Here is a 15,673-nt window from a genome sequence, read left to right as displayed (position 1 = left end):
TTATTGCGTTTGCCGGGAGTCGAACCCGGGTCTATTGCTTGGAAGGCAATTATCCTAACCGTTGGACTACAAACGCTTTAATGTAAGTCAAAACTTTAACATTTTATATGTAAGTGAATCACTTTTAACTATAATTCATATTTATCTAATACATGGATTTATGAAATTATGACTTATATTCTATAAGTATACAATTATTTATTATTGAAAGTAATATGTGTTTATATGAATAATGTACTAGTAAAATACTAAATTAATATATACTGTTATAAAATAAAATTTAATCCAATTAATTTGTTCACAATAAAAGTTACAAAGTTTGGTTCTTGCTTCTCTTTTTGGTGAGGACACTCTTTGTTCAAGTGTATTTTTAGTGTGTAGTTGATTGGTGAGAACGTATATTTGGTAGTGGTTGTTTCAATGGTTTGTTTGTTGCTAAATGTATTTGTTCATGGTTTGAATGAATCATTTTTATCGTATGGCTGCTTGACTTCATTAAAATGTCTTGAAACAACTATGATTTCTGAGTTAGTGTGAAGATCAACCATGTAAAAATCACTTTATTAGATGCACTAATAACATGAAATTGTTGGATTGTGAATAATCTGAAATGGTTGAGATGTTTAAATGGCATCATGGTTGTGTTGATGTAGAAGGGATAATTGATGTAGACACCAATACAATCAACATAATTCATTCCCTTCTTCAATTTGAAAATAAACAAATAAGATGTCACTTTTAAAAGTTGTCTTACAATTTAAATATATTGTAATTAGAGTGTATTTATACTTATCCAAACATCATACCATGTTTGTAATTATATAATTTGTATACAAATATGAGATATAAAGTTAAAACCATGAATATAAATATAATTATAAAAAAAATTAATTCATAGCAAATATCTTTATTTTATATTTTTTTATTATATAATGTTTAACATTTTTTTGAGTGATTTACAATTTTGTAGTAACAAAAATTGCAAAAATCTATTTACACAAGCTTAAAATAATCATTTGCTTTGGTTAATACTAATTTTAAATATAACCACATTTGATTTTGATGTTTGGTTCAAATGACTTTTTAAATGAAAATCAAACCACTTCATTGAGTTTGTAATAGTAAAAGACTCAGTTCAAAAGGCAGTTGAATTGAACTATTAAATATTTACACAAATAGATGATATATTTCTTAAAAAAATTAAAGTATATTTTGAGAGAAAAAAAATTTAGCTTATTAAAAAATAAAGATGCTAGTTTTATTGATCTTTAATTTCCAAAATTATTAAAGATATAATGATTAAATTACACTAAACAAAAGATAAAGAATGTGAGAAGATCAACAATATTTATACCACTTCACTTTTACACATGAGTTATATTTAGATGCTCAACTACTTTCACAAATCTAATCTACTATATTTTCAAGCTTTTGCAACACTCTAGAAAATCAATAAAAATGACACTCAATAACCAAGATCTTAAACTATACACGATCTCAACATAAATCCTTATGAAACCTAGTCAGAGAGACTTGATCAATAACCAACAACATAAAAGAATATAGAAAAAAAAGCCAAGATCACCTGAAAATTTAAGTTCATAATAACTCTAAAAAAAATAATGATCTTTAAATCTTTCCTTCTCAATCTCATATTTTAATCCATTTATTCACTAAAAAAATTCAAAAGTTAATTTTCAAGATAATCAAACAATTCTTATTTTAAAAGTGTTTGTGTACTTTAAGAAAAAAAAATTGGATTAATTTGATGCAAATTTGAATGAGTTAGATTGGTCACAAAGCTGATAGTTTTAATATATTAAAACACATTTTAATCTATTAAAAAAGAAAATTATATGCAAAGTCGTGCTATTTGAATATGTTAAATTACTTAAGTAAATCATTTGAAGTTATTTTAATAGATAAATTTTTTGTTTTAATTGTAAGCTGAAAAGGGTTAAGTGATTTTATTTTATTAAATTGTGCTTTTAAAACGTTATTCCTTGCAAACTCAAAAAGAATAAGAACATTTTAACATATTAAACTTATTTTGATTTATTAAAACACAACATGATTTTCCAACGGTTCCAAAACACTTCTAGACCAATAGAGAGAGATCTGGTTTTCTATGATTGAAATACATTCATGTACCTAGTTTGGTAGATCAAATATTCCTACATTATCTATAGACTACATCAAAATCTCTCTTAAGAAAAACAATTTATATAGACTACATCAAAGTCTCTAAATAAGAAAAACAATTTATAGAGTTCATCAAAGCCTCTCATAAGAAAATTTTTTAAAACAGATGGGTGGTAAAATTTAGTTTAGGCAATTAGAGGAGGGGAATGCAATAAACCAGGTAATTCCAGCATGATCCCTCTAACAACACATGTCAAATGCTAAATGTCTAAGAAGGAAGGTCCCATGTTCCTAACTATGAATGAATGTCTCCTACAAAAGATTACTACAAGCGTATCCGTATTCCATCTACAGCATGCATTCACTATGAAAGTGATCAAAGAACAAAGTTCCAAGACAATTCAATAACTGATCATCCTTTTTGCTAAGGTCAAATACGAAGAAATAGGAAAATGTGCACACTTCAGAGATGAGACGAGTATGAACTATTCATCTACATCAAGAACTCCCTAACTATGCACCTGTGTATGGTGGTTTCCAGCTTAATCAGAATGAACAGCAATAGATAAATTCAGGAGTCTGTCACAGGCTGCTCTCTAGAAAACGAGCAAAGCTAGGGTACTTGGGCTCCCACCCAACCACCTGGCGAGTTTTTGTGTTGTTTAATCTTTTTCCTAGAGGATCATCCGTTCCTGCAAACCCAAATATAAAAGAGCCATTATGCTTTCAAAATCAAAAGTGGTGTATTTCTTACAGTCATATAATCACAAATCATCAGGTATAATAAGCTTGTTGATTTTCAAAACAACTTCCTTAAAATTCATACCAACACAGTATGTAAAAATGATAACAGCATAGGTTAAATTAACATACAATGAATGAAGTAATATGATAGTATCAGTTCCAGAAATGCTTCACCATCAAAGAACTCACCAGTAAATTTATCAAACTTTTTACTGAATTTCCCACTTTCATTAACCAGGTCCATCATGTGTTGCCTGCAAACCCATGATTAGTGTGAGATTGTTCTTTAAATATTCAGAGTGTAATTTGACAATTAAAAGACAAAGCACCAAACCTAGACAAAGGATGATCATCACAACCCAGGAAAATCTGTCCACGGAATTTTTTCTTCAAGATTGCAACTGCAAGGGAAGCTGCATCCTGTTGTGGAAACATATAAAAATGAGCACCGGTTTTAATACCATCATAAAACACAGCTAAATACATTAAAAAACGCTAAATGTAGAAGAAAACAGAGAGCACAACCTCATTTAGCATACATAGGCTCAAGGTTTCTTAGATAATGTGATAATTATAAGCATGTTTTCATCTTTAATGTTAGTTTTTACTTGAGCCTTGCATTTTATATTCAATATTTTCTTAAAACCAAGCAGCTATTACTTATAAAACTTAAAACAAAAATGAGAGTCCATGAATCAAAACTAGAAGCATTAAAGTAGCAGCAAATAATGATTGACTTCATGCTTTCAAATGTACAACAGAGATTCGACAAGCTCCAGTAGACTCGATAAGAATGCTCATGTTGAGGGATAAGTCTGCTGAGGTGCAGTCAAAGTAACACTTTTCTGGAAATTCCTAGAATATACGAAAAAGCTTAAGAGCAAAATTAAGACAACTTTAAACCATAAAAAATGACAGCATGACACTGTTGAAACCATATCCAACCACTATTATTAGACAGTTATGCGTTTTTAGTCAACTGTAGTTCTGAGAGTTTGAGGTAAATAACTAAACACGAAGCCTGGAAAGGCTATGGTGGATTAAAAGAACGTTAAAAAGCTTTTTCCTAAACATTTAAGTTGTTTTTCGTGAAAATAATCTGTTTAAGATAAGTTGAATGTTTGGGATGACAGCTATAATTTTGTAATTTTTTCTAAAATATAGGTTTTTTTTTTTTATGGATCTAAAAAATAGTAACTGTTTTATTTTTATTGCCTTTCATTTTCATAATACTCTTGAGTAAAAGCTGTTTTTTTTATCTCTAAACAAAATTAGTTATCTTAAAACTACTTTTTAACAAACTTAACCAAACAAAAGCCTGATTCTAACTACAATTAATTATGACAATAATCAATTATATACATGTAATCCACTGGTAGTTGAAATAATCTAATTTACACAATCTAATACTATAATGGCTGCTTATTAGCTTACATTCCAAAGCATAGATTTTAGATAATCATTCGGCCCATGCTTGAGTTTCTTGAGGGTTGGGGGAGCCCAAAGCTCTCTGTCCTATATTCACATGCTTTCATAAACACAAAATAAAGAACAAAACTAATCGAAATATGCACTAAGCTTTTGTCTTGTTATCAGTTTGTCTCTCTGCATCATAGTTGATTTCTGTGCTTGCTCAGTTTCTCAGGTATGCAATCTGCCCATTTCATTTTCTGTTTTCTGCTTTAAATATATTTAAAGTTTAAACCACCAAATGGGTATATTTTATTTCCTTTTGTGATATTTCGAGAAGAAATCAGTAAATTAGGGCTGAGTGAGTTTTCTAATTGAAACTCATTAACACCACCACCCAACTTTTTTTCTCTAGCTCTCAACTGAGTTCACTTCAATGGCTCAATGATATTAAACAAAAGTTACAGGAGTAATAAGGAAAGTAAATACAGAAGTAATTAGAAAGAAAATGGTATTCTGACCTCATAATGTATAAGATTCAGGATGTGATCAGGACGACTATCAACAGTACCCTTTTCCAAGTAATAATTGTGTGCACCTCTATCTTCTTTGTAAAATTGGTCAAGGTTGCAACAAATAAAGCATAGTGGCAAAGATTACTGAGGTTAAAAAATTCCTACAATCCTGATAATTTGAACATAACCAAGGATATATATAGTCCTGCCAATCTTAGAACACAACCACCAAACTCTAGTACCACATTTTCAGCTTTTAGAAGGACATCAACCCTGGCGGTCTTCCCAATTGGCAGAACTGGAGAATCCTAAAATGAAGTATATTCCATCAGGATAAATCAACAAACATCCAACACCGTTGAAGAGGAAAATCTGACAGTATCAGTTGGCAAATGTGAACAAGATTCATAGGAATAGAAATACTGTAATTGCACAAGTGTAGTTAAAACAATCTGTGTATTACATTATCTGGAAAAAAAAAACCTGTATCACCATGTGGACTGTAATTATCTCCTTTAAATTAAATAAAATCAAAACAGAGAAACAACAAAAGAATATGACAGTTTGGATCTATGACCCACCTCATCACATGATCCATTATCATTACAATCATATGGAGCAGTGCTTGACGTAAATAAGAAAGAACCTTCCCCATTCCAGCTTAATGCAGCTAACCTGATTAGTTAACCATCCATATCAATAAACGAGTTCACAAGAAGACAACTACTGCACTATCAAGTTGACCTGACCAATCAATTCAATGTTACTACAGGAACATGATGTAAGCAATCAAACAGAATACTCAAATGCTTGAGATGAGATTAGATGACCTTCACCATCCTATGAACAGCATGGATGTAAACAAGCAACCAATCTGTCAAATTCTTTATTAAGAATGACAATTCTGAGATTGAATGCAATTAATACTTTTGGCTTTAAAGGGGAAAGGAAGGGAGGGAAAAGCTTGTATTTTTAAAATAAGATAACAATATAAGTTCTATAAAAATAAAAATATATTAGGACATTAAGTTTATGTTAGTCTGTCATTTTATTTCTTTCATTTATTTATTTTTATCAAATTAGAGAATATTTATGAGAAATGAAAATTTTACCCTTCCATCCCTTTAATCCCAAAATCCAAACCACCCACCCTTTATAAATCTTGTTCCTTGGGTATAACTTTTTTAAACATTAAAACTTATATCTTGTTGATAGATATCTGAGCAAACCATAAAAAAAATAAAAAATCAAAGAAGTACTAGTTAGTTCTCTAAATAATAATTTCAAATTCTATTTTTGAAGAGCTTATAACTCAGTGTTAGAGAGTACCTCAAATCTTCATTCGCATACCTTGACAAATTCTTATAAAACTACCACAAACAAATCACATTGGTCTGACTCAACATGCTTAACCACCTAGCAACTGCCCCTCCATATGACATTATTTACTAGGTCTCTCAATCTCATATCCTTTTTCATGCATCAAACAAGTCCCCAATAAAAGCATTCACAGCCCAGAGCAATTTACATGGCAACAATCACTCCTACACTCCATTATCATTGAGATAATAATTCCTTCACTTCCTATTGGTATTTAAAAAATATCTTACAAATAACTTTCACTACCTTAACACTATTTATAACAATTTGAATCTTCTAACAAGAATCTGAGCCAAAAACCGACAGATAAATTTACAAAAAGAGGTAAATCACACAAACAAACAAAAAGTACAACAAAAATAGAGATTTTCCAGGAGTGCCATGCCAAGATTATCAAGTTTCAAAGATCATTAAGCAGAATCCAAGGGCATTCCCGGTGAAAAAGCTTTTATTACACGAATTATATTTTTTAAGCTGTTACATGATCATGCTCAGGAAAATATGTCACTATGATATAAATGAAGTACAATGGGATATTAACAAGATTTGCATTGAAATATAGATTGATGTGCTATCTTATCCATGATATTCAACCAATAAGGAAACATCAAAACCACACATAATATATCAGCACAAAAACAACTTGTAGGAGTTTAGAAGACTAAATTCAGAGCATAAAGAACACTCCACAGGAGCTAAATCCATTATCCAGAACAAGGGTGAGCATTAGCACAAGTTGACCAACTCAAGGCCTGGAAACAACCAAACTAACTGACCAACACTTCATGTATAATCAAGTCTTGAACAAACTCATTAGCATGTTGCCATACCCTGAAGATTTCTCACCTAACATTTCCAGCATAGTCCGGTGTGCGGGAAGGTGGTGCACAATAAATGACATTTGGAAATTTGTGAGTAGCTTCCGTCCATTTCAAAGACGGGTAAACACCCATTTGTATCAACTCGTTGTGATGATGAGTAGTCACTGTCTGACCATAAACTTGACATTCTGGAATTTCCTGCTTGCATACACATAAATAGACACAAACATACAGAGAACAAGCTACTGAATATCGACTAATCACAAGAGTAGCAAAGTAAAAACTTTTACATTGTCAACCAAATAAAAATCACCTTAAGCATGACTTCAAAAGTAATTACTAAAAAATTCAACAATTTTATCATACATCACAATATATTATTCTGCTACAAGTAAATTCTGATTACAATGTCGATAAACATAATATATAGAGGGAACAAAAGTTAAAAATATAAAAACTCCAACCAGTATATAAATTCGTCCTTAACAAAGATTAGCATGAGCTAACGTTCCTATTTACGATAATTAATTGGCCCAAGAAAAAGAAAGAATACCTGAAGCCATTTCTGAGCAACCAAGCGACCAAGAACCCCGGGACCCACAACGAGTAAGTCATGTTCTCCAATTACCTGAGGAGAGGAAGAGAGTGATTGTTCCGTGGGAGAAAGTGCATCTTGTGAGACCTTCAAATGGGTTGTCTTGGACATCGAAAAAGATGCAAACTTTACTCTATTTCCTAAGTTTGAATAAGAGGATCGAAGGTGGGGTTTAGGAGTGAGGAAAGTGAGACACCGAACGTCGTCACAGACGATAGAGAAATTCCCAGATAGCTTTTGAGGTTTGAGAAGAACATTAGTTGTTGGAAAACATGTAGTTCCCATCATAATCATAAGGAAGTCTAGTCTGCAACTGGAAGAGGTTGTTGTGTTGGTCTCACTGTCAATGTTTTTGGGACTTTATGGATTGAAATGCCCACACAGCGTTACACATTGCCAGATTGCAGATAAGAGAGCTTTCATGTGAGAGTAATTGCCATCAAGTCTGCAGCATTTATCAATACCATTTTTTTTTACATTGTATTGAATTCATTTTTATATTCTGTTTTCTTCATTTAATTAACACATTTATTTTATAAAGATTAACATATGGTTTTCATTTTATTTTTTAATTTCAATTATATGTATACTTTCTTTTGGAAATTTTACACGTTCTCTGTTTTAATCTTTTTGTTTTACTATGAATGCAATTGTTTCCATAAAATATTAAAATGCAGGTAGTGTTTCTTAGAATGAACTTGTATTTAGATCATTTAAATAGGGTATTGTATTCTGATTTTATAAATGAATAAAAAAACGTGATTGAGATTAGAAATTTCACTGAAAGTGTAAGCGAGTCTATAAATTAATCATGATATACTTTGCTGTGTTGTAATTATCATCTATACATAACTTTTCAAGAATTTTTTTGTGTAATTATTTGACATATCATTATTGGACTGTAATTTTGTTTATTTTGACTAAAAGCAAAAAATTTAATTATCAAGTAAATTTTAGAGTCAACATGATAATTTTTTAAATTTAAAAAAATAAAAATTTTAATTGTCAAATGAATTTGAAATTTCCAAAGATCATTTTTTAAATTTTACAAAAGCGAAAATTTTAATAATAAAGTGAATCCGAAATTCAATACGATAATTAATAATTTTTTAAAATTTAATTGTGAATACAAATTTTAATTATCAAGTTCAACATTTAACATTATAATCAAAAAGTTATGAAAAAGATTATTTTAATTTTTTTTAACACATTAATTATGATTAGAGTGGTGGAAATAACAAAAAAAAGAAAGGCATAGAAAACAAAGGTTCAAAAATTGAAAAAAAAACCCATAAAAAGAAGTGTGACCCAACACTTATACAAAAAGAAAAAATGATAAACCCTTACATCCCAACCTAAACCAATTCTTAACAAAAGTTGTCAACTAATCCAAAACTCAAGAATATCACGTAAGAGTAACCCACCATTGGCAATAGCCAGAATATACCAACACATCAAAATCCAAAAGAACTAAACCATAAGCAAATCGCAAACATAAAACTCCAACAAAAAGAAGAACTTAAAAAACTTAACAAACCCCTCTTTACTCTAACACAACAACATTGTATCCCACTAGGTCAACACAAAAACCAAAGAGAATCATTTCCCAACACAAAAGCTCCTCCTTAGAGTTACTTAATCCAAAAACCAAGATAGGACCTCCAAACGAAGCTTAAGACTAATCTGCAAAACACACAACGCCATCCTTCTGAAAAGGGGTTAGAGAGCCAAACCAAAGAAAAATGAACAAATTTAATTCAAAGAATTCATACATACTAGAGGTTCCAAACACCAATCAGAGTAAGAGAAATCTGCACCTTTTTCTTTACTGGTTAACCAAGCCTAAGTTTTTCCTTGAGCCACCGTAAACTCCTCAATATGGTCAACTCTCCCATTATTAAAGACACGTTTATTCCGGTGTTTCCAAATTTCACCTACAATTGCAATCCACACCACTCCCTAGATTCTGAGAATCTAACCATTAACATTCAGAGGGAAAAACATCATGAAGTGTGTCTTTGCATCAAAGTGGTTCACCAAAAAACATCTCAACCAAGACAAGCACATTCTCCAAATTTTCCACACAACTTTACACTTAAAGAATAGATGACAAATAGTCTCCTCTTCCCTCACCACACAACCCACACAAGCAACTTCCCATTAAGACTCTTCTTCTCAACAGATTAACCTTTGTTGCTATGTTATTATTCAACACCCTCCAAGCAGTGATTTGTGCAGAAGAAGAGCCTTCACCTTTCAGAACCTTTCAAAAATGTCCTTATCCTCACCTCCCACTAAGTCTGTTAGGGCTTTAAATTCCACATTATCTACTTCTATTGAAATTGATTTTTATCTTTAGTTCAAAGTTTAAACCTCCTCAATATTTTTAGTAAGAAAAATATTGGAATAAGTTTTTTAACGTGACACACCGTTTGAATTAGGATGCTAAGATTTCATGATGACTCATTGATAGCTGACATGGATATTATTATAGTACATTTCATGGAGATTCGTTTGTTACGTCACTAAAACACTAATAATAACTCATTTCAATAGTTTTTTTCCTACAAATATCAAGTATCCAAAAGAACTAAAATTTGAAGGAGAGAAAAACAACTAATTTTATAGTATATTAAGTCAAAAACATATTTAATCCTTAATTTAATTTCTTTATTATTGGAAATCTGTAAGTTGTGGAACTCAGAAAAACATGCATATTCATAAAAAAAAAAATAGATGAAAATTATTTAATTGAATACTGAGAAAGTATTTACTGTGTTAAAATTTAGAAGCACTTTACATGAGATGAAGCTAAAGCTGAGAAACTAAAAATAATGTAAACTTTTATTACTTGCTAATTACATTGTAAAACTTTTGAATTCGTCAAAGGTTATATATGTTGGATTTGTTTTGATGAATATAAGACTGTAGATTATTAAGAGGATATTTTTTTTTATAAGGTTGATACTTCCTCGGATATCTTATTTTTATTAATTTTATTTTTAGTTGAGAAAAAAAGTTATATATGACTATATAAGGAACGTTACTCCTTTAAAAAAATTCAAATTCTCAAATTAATTATTCCTACGAGTTTATGATACTGTTAACTTATTATCAAACTCTTTCATATAAATTCTTAAAATTCGTAATAAACTTGTATAAACCTTAATAGGAAATATATGTATTTTTTTGTCTTTTAGTTTAATTTTACTTAGTACTAATGTATTATTTAGTATTAGGATTTGTTACTTTTTAATGATGTTGAAATATTGAATTACATGTTAGGTACATATGCCATTAATAATTTTTTATACTAACTTAATTATGAGATAAAAATCTGAGTCAAGTTCATAAAGTTTCTGTAAGTTTATCTAAACTTTTGAGCTTGTCAACCTTGCTCCCAATTGTGTTTCTTACAATTAAATTTAGAAGAGGAAATGAGCAATTTAAATAATGTTATAAAAATGAGCAATTTAAATAATGTTATAAAATGTATTATAAATAGGAAAACAATGTTTTGAAATCCTTATTATTTATATACTAGTTGACATTTCTTCAAGAATAATAATATTTTAAAAAAAATACTTACTCAAAAGTTTTCAAATAATTATATGCAAAAAAAAATATACATACTATCACTCCTCTTGTAAATATTGTATCAATATCACTGAAGAAACATGGAACAATTCGTTAAAAAAGCAACAGCTTAATTATATCTTGTATTTAGAAGTTCAGAGTTCAAGAGACTTGATTTAGATCTATAGAAGACAGGGAAATTTTTAACGTTCATATCAGTATATATGATAATAAATCACTAATTAAACTTTCTCCATGAGACCTAATTGGAGGGAGCCAAAAAATAGCAGACATTTATAGCTGTTGTTGCATGTGGAAGCTGATAACATAAAAAAAAAAAGAGGCCACTTAAAATTGCATTCACAAGCTAGTTGATTAGATTTCAAAACACACCTCAAAGAGTATTGTAACAGCTAAGTAATTAACTAGTATTAATTCTACAAACCAAATCACTAGGACTGCATTAACTTTTTGTTCTCTCCTAGCTAATGTGCAACATGCATTCCTTGATTAGCATAGCATGATAAAATGATTGCATATATATGAGAAACTTGCAAATGATTTTGTGAATTAAGCAGTAAAAGTCTGGAAGGGAAGTGCCAATTGATCAAGGAGGGTAGTGACTGGAGTGGCGAGTCTAGGTTCATATGCAAAACCATGCAATTCAAAGCCATCATGTGCAATGTAAGGACAAGGTGGAATCCACTGCCACCTCTTCCTGCAAATATCAAACAGCAACGCTTTGTCTGTTCCACGAATCATGATCACAATAAACTCCCCATGCCCTACACATTCAAACCCGTTTCCAACTTCCAATTCAGCAAACTGAATATAAAGCTGCTGCGGCATTCTCTCAGACTCCACCCACATTGTCCCACAAGCCTGCAAACTCCACACCCTCAAACTCTTTGGCACGTTCAGCTTGCTCTTCTCAACAGCCGCAACAAGAAGCAGCTTCCCCTTGCACTCAACGAGGTTGGGAGACCTGAGGAACCTCCTCATGGGGGCTTGTATTTTGAACCAATTGTTTGATGTGATGTCATAAGCCAGCACACTGAAAGGGCTACAATTCATGCAGTAAAACTTGCCTTCAGCGTAAACCATTCGACCGGATTCAAGGCTGCAAAGCCTAGGCAGAGAAGAGGTAGTGCCCCACAAGGAGTAAAACCCTCCTCCATCGATGTGAAAGCTTTCAGATGTCAAGTTCTTCACTGCATAAGGAGATATCATGTCATCCCCGGCGACAGTGACATCTATGCAGGTGGGGCTGATGGTTAGGCCAATGGAAGGGAAGAGTCTAGGTCTCAAGGTGGGAGGTAACTGAGTGAGAGAACCAACCAAAGGGTTGCACAGAAGCATGGTCTTGGGACCAGCCTCATCAGAAACCCAACAAAGTAAACCAGCTGAAGATGAGGCTGGAGAGAAGCCAGAAGGGACTATAGCAAAGGAAATGCGGTACCATGCCATGTCAGAGGGATCAAAGAGGTACCCTTCTTCACAGGAACCACAGCCGCTACCGTTGTTGCTGTTCTTGTAGATGTAGCTCTTGCGAGTTTTGTGGTGCTTGAAGAACATGAACCAGTGGCGGTGTGGAGAGACTTGGAGATATAATTCAAGGAAGGTGTTGGAGAAGAGAAGGGCATACCATCTCTTGCAAACACAACGTGCACGAAAGAAAGCTGGTGGAGGAAGGAAGGCTATGACACGCTCCAGAAGCCTCTGAGGGAGCTTGCTCCATATTCTGCTGTTCATCCATAGAGTAGAAGTGCTGTAAGTGGCACTGGTAAGATTGCTAGTATTAGTACTACTACCAGCACCACTGATGGGGAATGTGTACGAAAAAGGAGACGTCATAGAAGGGTGAAAACCTTCCATATATATAAATATGTTCGGTTGCCTCCAGATGGATATGTATAAGATTATCTAAAGTGGAGGAAATGGGAAATGTTGAGGAGTGTAGTGTAGTGTAGTTTTTTTATACTAGCTAGGCTTACCTTTAATGTTAAAGGAAAGGTTATGCATGGTTTCTTCTTTTGCTGTGTAAATTTTCCTTGGAAGGATAGTGGGGAAAATGGCCGTGGAAACGTTTTTAGGGAACAACCTAAGAGGGGAAAGCAGTGTAGCTTCCACAAGGGAAAACAAAAAAGGTGGCTTTTGGAAGGATAATTGTTGATGTTGTTGTTGTCATGTTGTGTTTGCTGACTCCTCCTAGCTGCTATAGCAATCACCTGGGATGGTTGTTTCTGTTCCTCATTTTCAGTGGGGTTTTGGAGAATGGAGAGAAGGGAAGACGGTTTTGGAAGTGAAGAAGTGTGATGCAACACAACCAGAAATGGAACAAAAGACGTGTGATTTAGAAGTTGGGGATGGTTATGATGTGTTGTGGCATTGGTGGTAAGTGGGGACAAGTGTATATATAAGATGAAAAGGCCTTGTTGAACCCTTCATTTATTGATAATAGCATGATTAATTAATGAGTTGATGTATATCTCTCTCTCTCTTGGCATCTTTTGGAGGATGAGATGAGAAAGAAAGAGAAAGAAAAGGGAAGTGATTCTGATGAATGCATCTATCATTTCAGTGTTGTTTTGTCAAGGCCGAGGTTGGAAGGACATAGTGGCAGAAAAGTGAGACAGATGCAATTGATGAAAGCGCAACACCCTGCTAGTACAAACACATGGGAGGATATAAAACAGTGTTCATCACTATTTTATTCAATATTCATCCTAATCCAAACCAATTTCTCTGTCTCAACAGATAAATCTCAAGAACACTAGCGGCATTTCCTTTTTCTTTTTCTCTTTCTCGTTGCTCTTGTTCAAACGCAGGTTATTCCCACAAAGGGACAAAACAATGCCATCAATGAGAAGTACACTTCATATGTATGTAGATGACAACTCTTCCATGGAAAAGGTGCATCAAATCTTACTTCAAAAAAATCATTATATCATAATATATTTCTTCCTCAAAACTCACCACTCACTTTCTCTTTCTTTAATAAGTTTTCTTATAAAACTTAATAAATCCTGTCAAAAATCAATGTCAATAGTTTTTCAAACTCCCATTCCATTCACACCCATAAGTTTTTAACTATTTCATAATTAAATTCTAAACATTTTTATATTATTTTCACTAATCTAACCTTCGGTTCATTATATGAATCAATACTTAAATGAATTTAATTTTTTAAATGTCCTTTATTCTCTAAAAACAAAGGTTATTATTTTATTTGTTTTCGTTAAAATTCTAATAAGCAATATATGTTTGGATGTTTAATATAAATAGATATGGAAACTTGAATAACTAATATATATCATAAAATAAAAGTTAAAATTTATAATATTTTGTGTAGGAGGCATTATAAAAGACTAATGAATTTTTTATGTAGTTACAATGAATCAAACTCAAGATAACTGGTTAAATTATTAATTTTATTTAAAATACTTTTACATTTTTATTTCAGAAAACATTTTTAGTAACTACAAAAATATTACTTTTACCATTTTATATAAATACTTAAAAGAAAAAAAAAAGATAATTTTTGTTAAAAATAAACCAAGACATCACACTTTAATTTTATAAAAAAATATTTAAAAAATATATTATGACACCACTGTTTTGTTTTGACATCTTATAACAATGGTAAATAATAATAATAATATATTGAATTCAATTAGATTATTGAATATAAGAATAATAAGATGGAGTGAAAAAAATATTTAGATTATCAACAAATTAGGATCTTAATTTTTTTCACATGATGAATCTTAAGCTGCCAACTTGTTGTCATTTGTGGGGATGTTAATAATCACAGTGATGCAAAAAAAAATCACCTGGGTAGATATAAGAAAGGCTTGTATAGAACAAATCCTCTTTCTTTGAAAGAGATAATTATTTTTTAATGAGATTGGATGAATAGAAAGAACACAAATTTTGTTTAAACATTAAAGATATGTGCATATATATTTAAATCATTAAGTTGAAAGGAGTTTAAATGAAAAGAATTAATGATGAATGCATGAGAAGTTTGATTTATATATGAGTTGGTGCAGAAATGATTATGAATAAAATCAGAATGATACAAAGTGTGGTGTCAGATCATACATGCATACGTCCAATCCCATCGAACTGATAGGTTTCTTTACAGTTTACACAGCACAGGGAGGCGTGAACTACCAAAAGGAAAAGCTTTTGGTGCTGCTAAAGCTTCCTGAGTCTGAGCCTGAGAGTGTACTCATCTCATGCCACACACCAAGCTATATCAGTTTCTTTCTTTCTTTCTTTCTACCTTCTTCCTATTCCTATTCCTATTCCTATTCCTATTCCCATTCAGATTATGCCCTCTACATCACTATTCCTTTCTTCTTTCTATGAGTCATAATATTCCCTTTCTCTTAGCCAATTGGCTTTTGTTTGGTTTTGTTAAGGGAAGCAAATCTCAGTCAGAAAAGCCCCCCCTTCCCCCCCTCTTCTGTCACGCTGTCTTGTTC

General features: G+C 31.8%; 2 protein-coding genes and 1 non-coding gene across 3 annotated transcripts; all 3 read right to left on the bottom strand.

The window, feature by feature from the left end:
- Nucleotides 1-4: 4 nt before the first annotated feature.
- TRNAG-UCC (transfer RNA glycine (anticodon UCC)) lies at nt 5-76 on the bottom strand. Its single transcript has one exon. It is a non-coding gene; the product is annotated as a tRNA-Gly (tRNA).
- Nucleotides 77-2,335: 2,259 nt separating this feature from the next.
- On the bottom strand, nt 2,336-8,078 carry LOC137811683 (uncharacterized). Its single transcript, XM_068613513.1, has 8 exons — nt 7,566-8,078; nt 7,038-7,210; nt 5,393-5,486; nt 5,009-5,119; nt 4,818-4,907; nt 3,221-3,306; nt 3,076-3,140; nt 2,336-2,834 (listed from the first exon to the last, which is right to left on the bottom strand). The coding sequence occupies exons 1-8, from the start codon at nt 7,899-7,901 to the stop codon at nt 2,725-2,727; spliced, it is 1,065 nt and encodes a 354-aa protein (XP_068469614.1). The 5' UTR covers nt 7,902-8,078; the 3' UTR covers nt 2,336-2,724.
- Nucleotides 8,079-11,582: 3,504 nt separating this feature from the next.
- On the bottom strand, nt 11,583-13,719 carry LOC137809723 (protein UNUSUAL FLORAL ORGANS). The gene has a single exon (XM_068610813.1). The coding sequence runs from the start codon at nt 13,056-13,058 to the stop codon at nt 11,754-11,756; it is 1,305 nt and encodes a 434-aa protein (XP_068466914.1). The 5' UTR covers nt 13,059-13,719; the 3' UTR covers nt 11,583-11,753.
- Nucleotides 13,720-15,673: the final 1,954 nt, after the last annotated feature.

Source organism: Phaseolus vulgaris, chromosome 2 (genome assembly GCF_000499845.2).
Source record: "Phaseolus vulgaris cultivar G19833 chromosome 2, P. vulgaris v2.0, whole genome shotgun sequence".
In the NCBI taxonomy this organism is placed as follows: Eukaryota; Viridiplantae; Streptophyta; class Magnoliopsida; order Fabales; family Fabaceae; genus Phaseolus; species Phaseolus vulgaris.
This window is presented reverse-complemented; position numbering and strand designations above follow the sequence as displayed.

Bases quoted from the DNA above. Each gene is read 5' to 3' on its own strand.
- LOC137811683 (XM_068613513.1), bottom strand. From the start codon at position 7,901: ATGATTATGATGGGAACTACATGTTTTCCAACAACTAATGTTCTTCTC. The intron at 5,487-7,037 runs GTGAGAAATCTT...TTAACTAATCAG, and splicing joins GACTATGCTGGAAATGTTAG to GTTAGCTGCATTAAGCTGGA. The intron at 5,120-5,392 runs GTGGGTCATAGA...ACTTCATTTTAG, and splicing joins ATAATGGATCATGTGATGAG to GATTCTCCAGTTCTGCCAAT.
- LOC137809723 (XM_068610813.1), bottom strand. From the start codon at position 13,058: ATGGAAGGTTTTCACCCTTCTATGACGTCTCCTTTTTCGTACACATTC.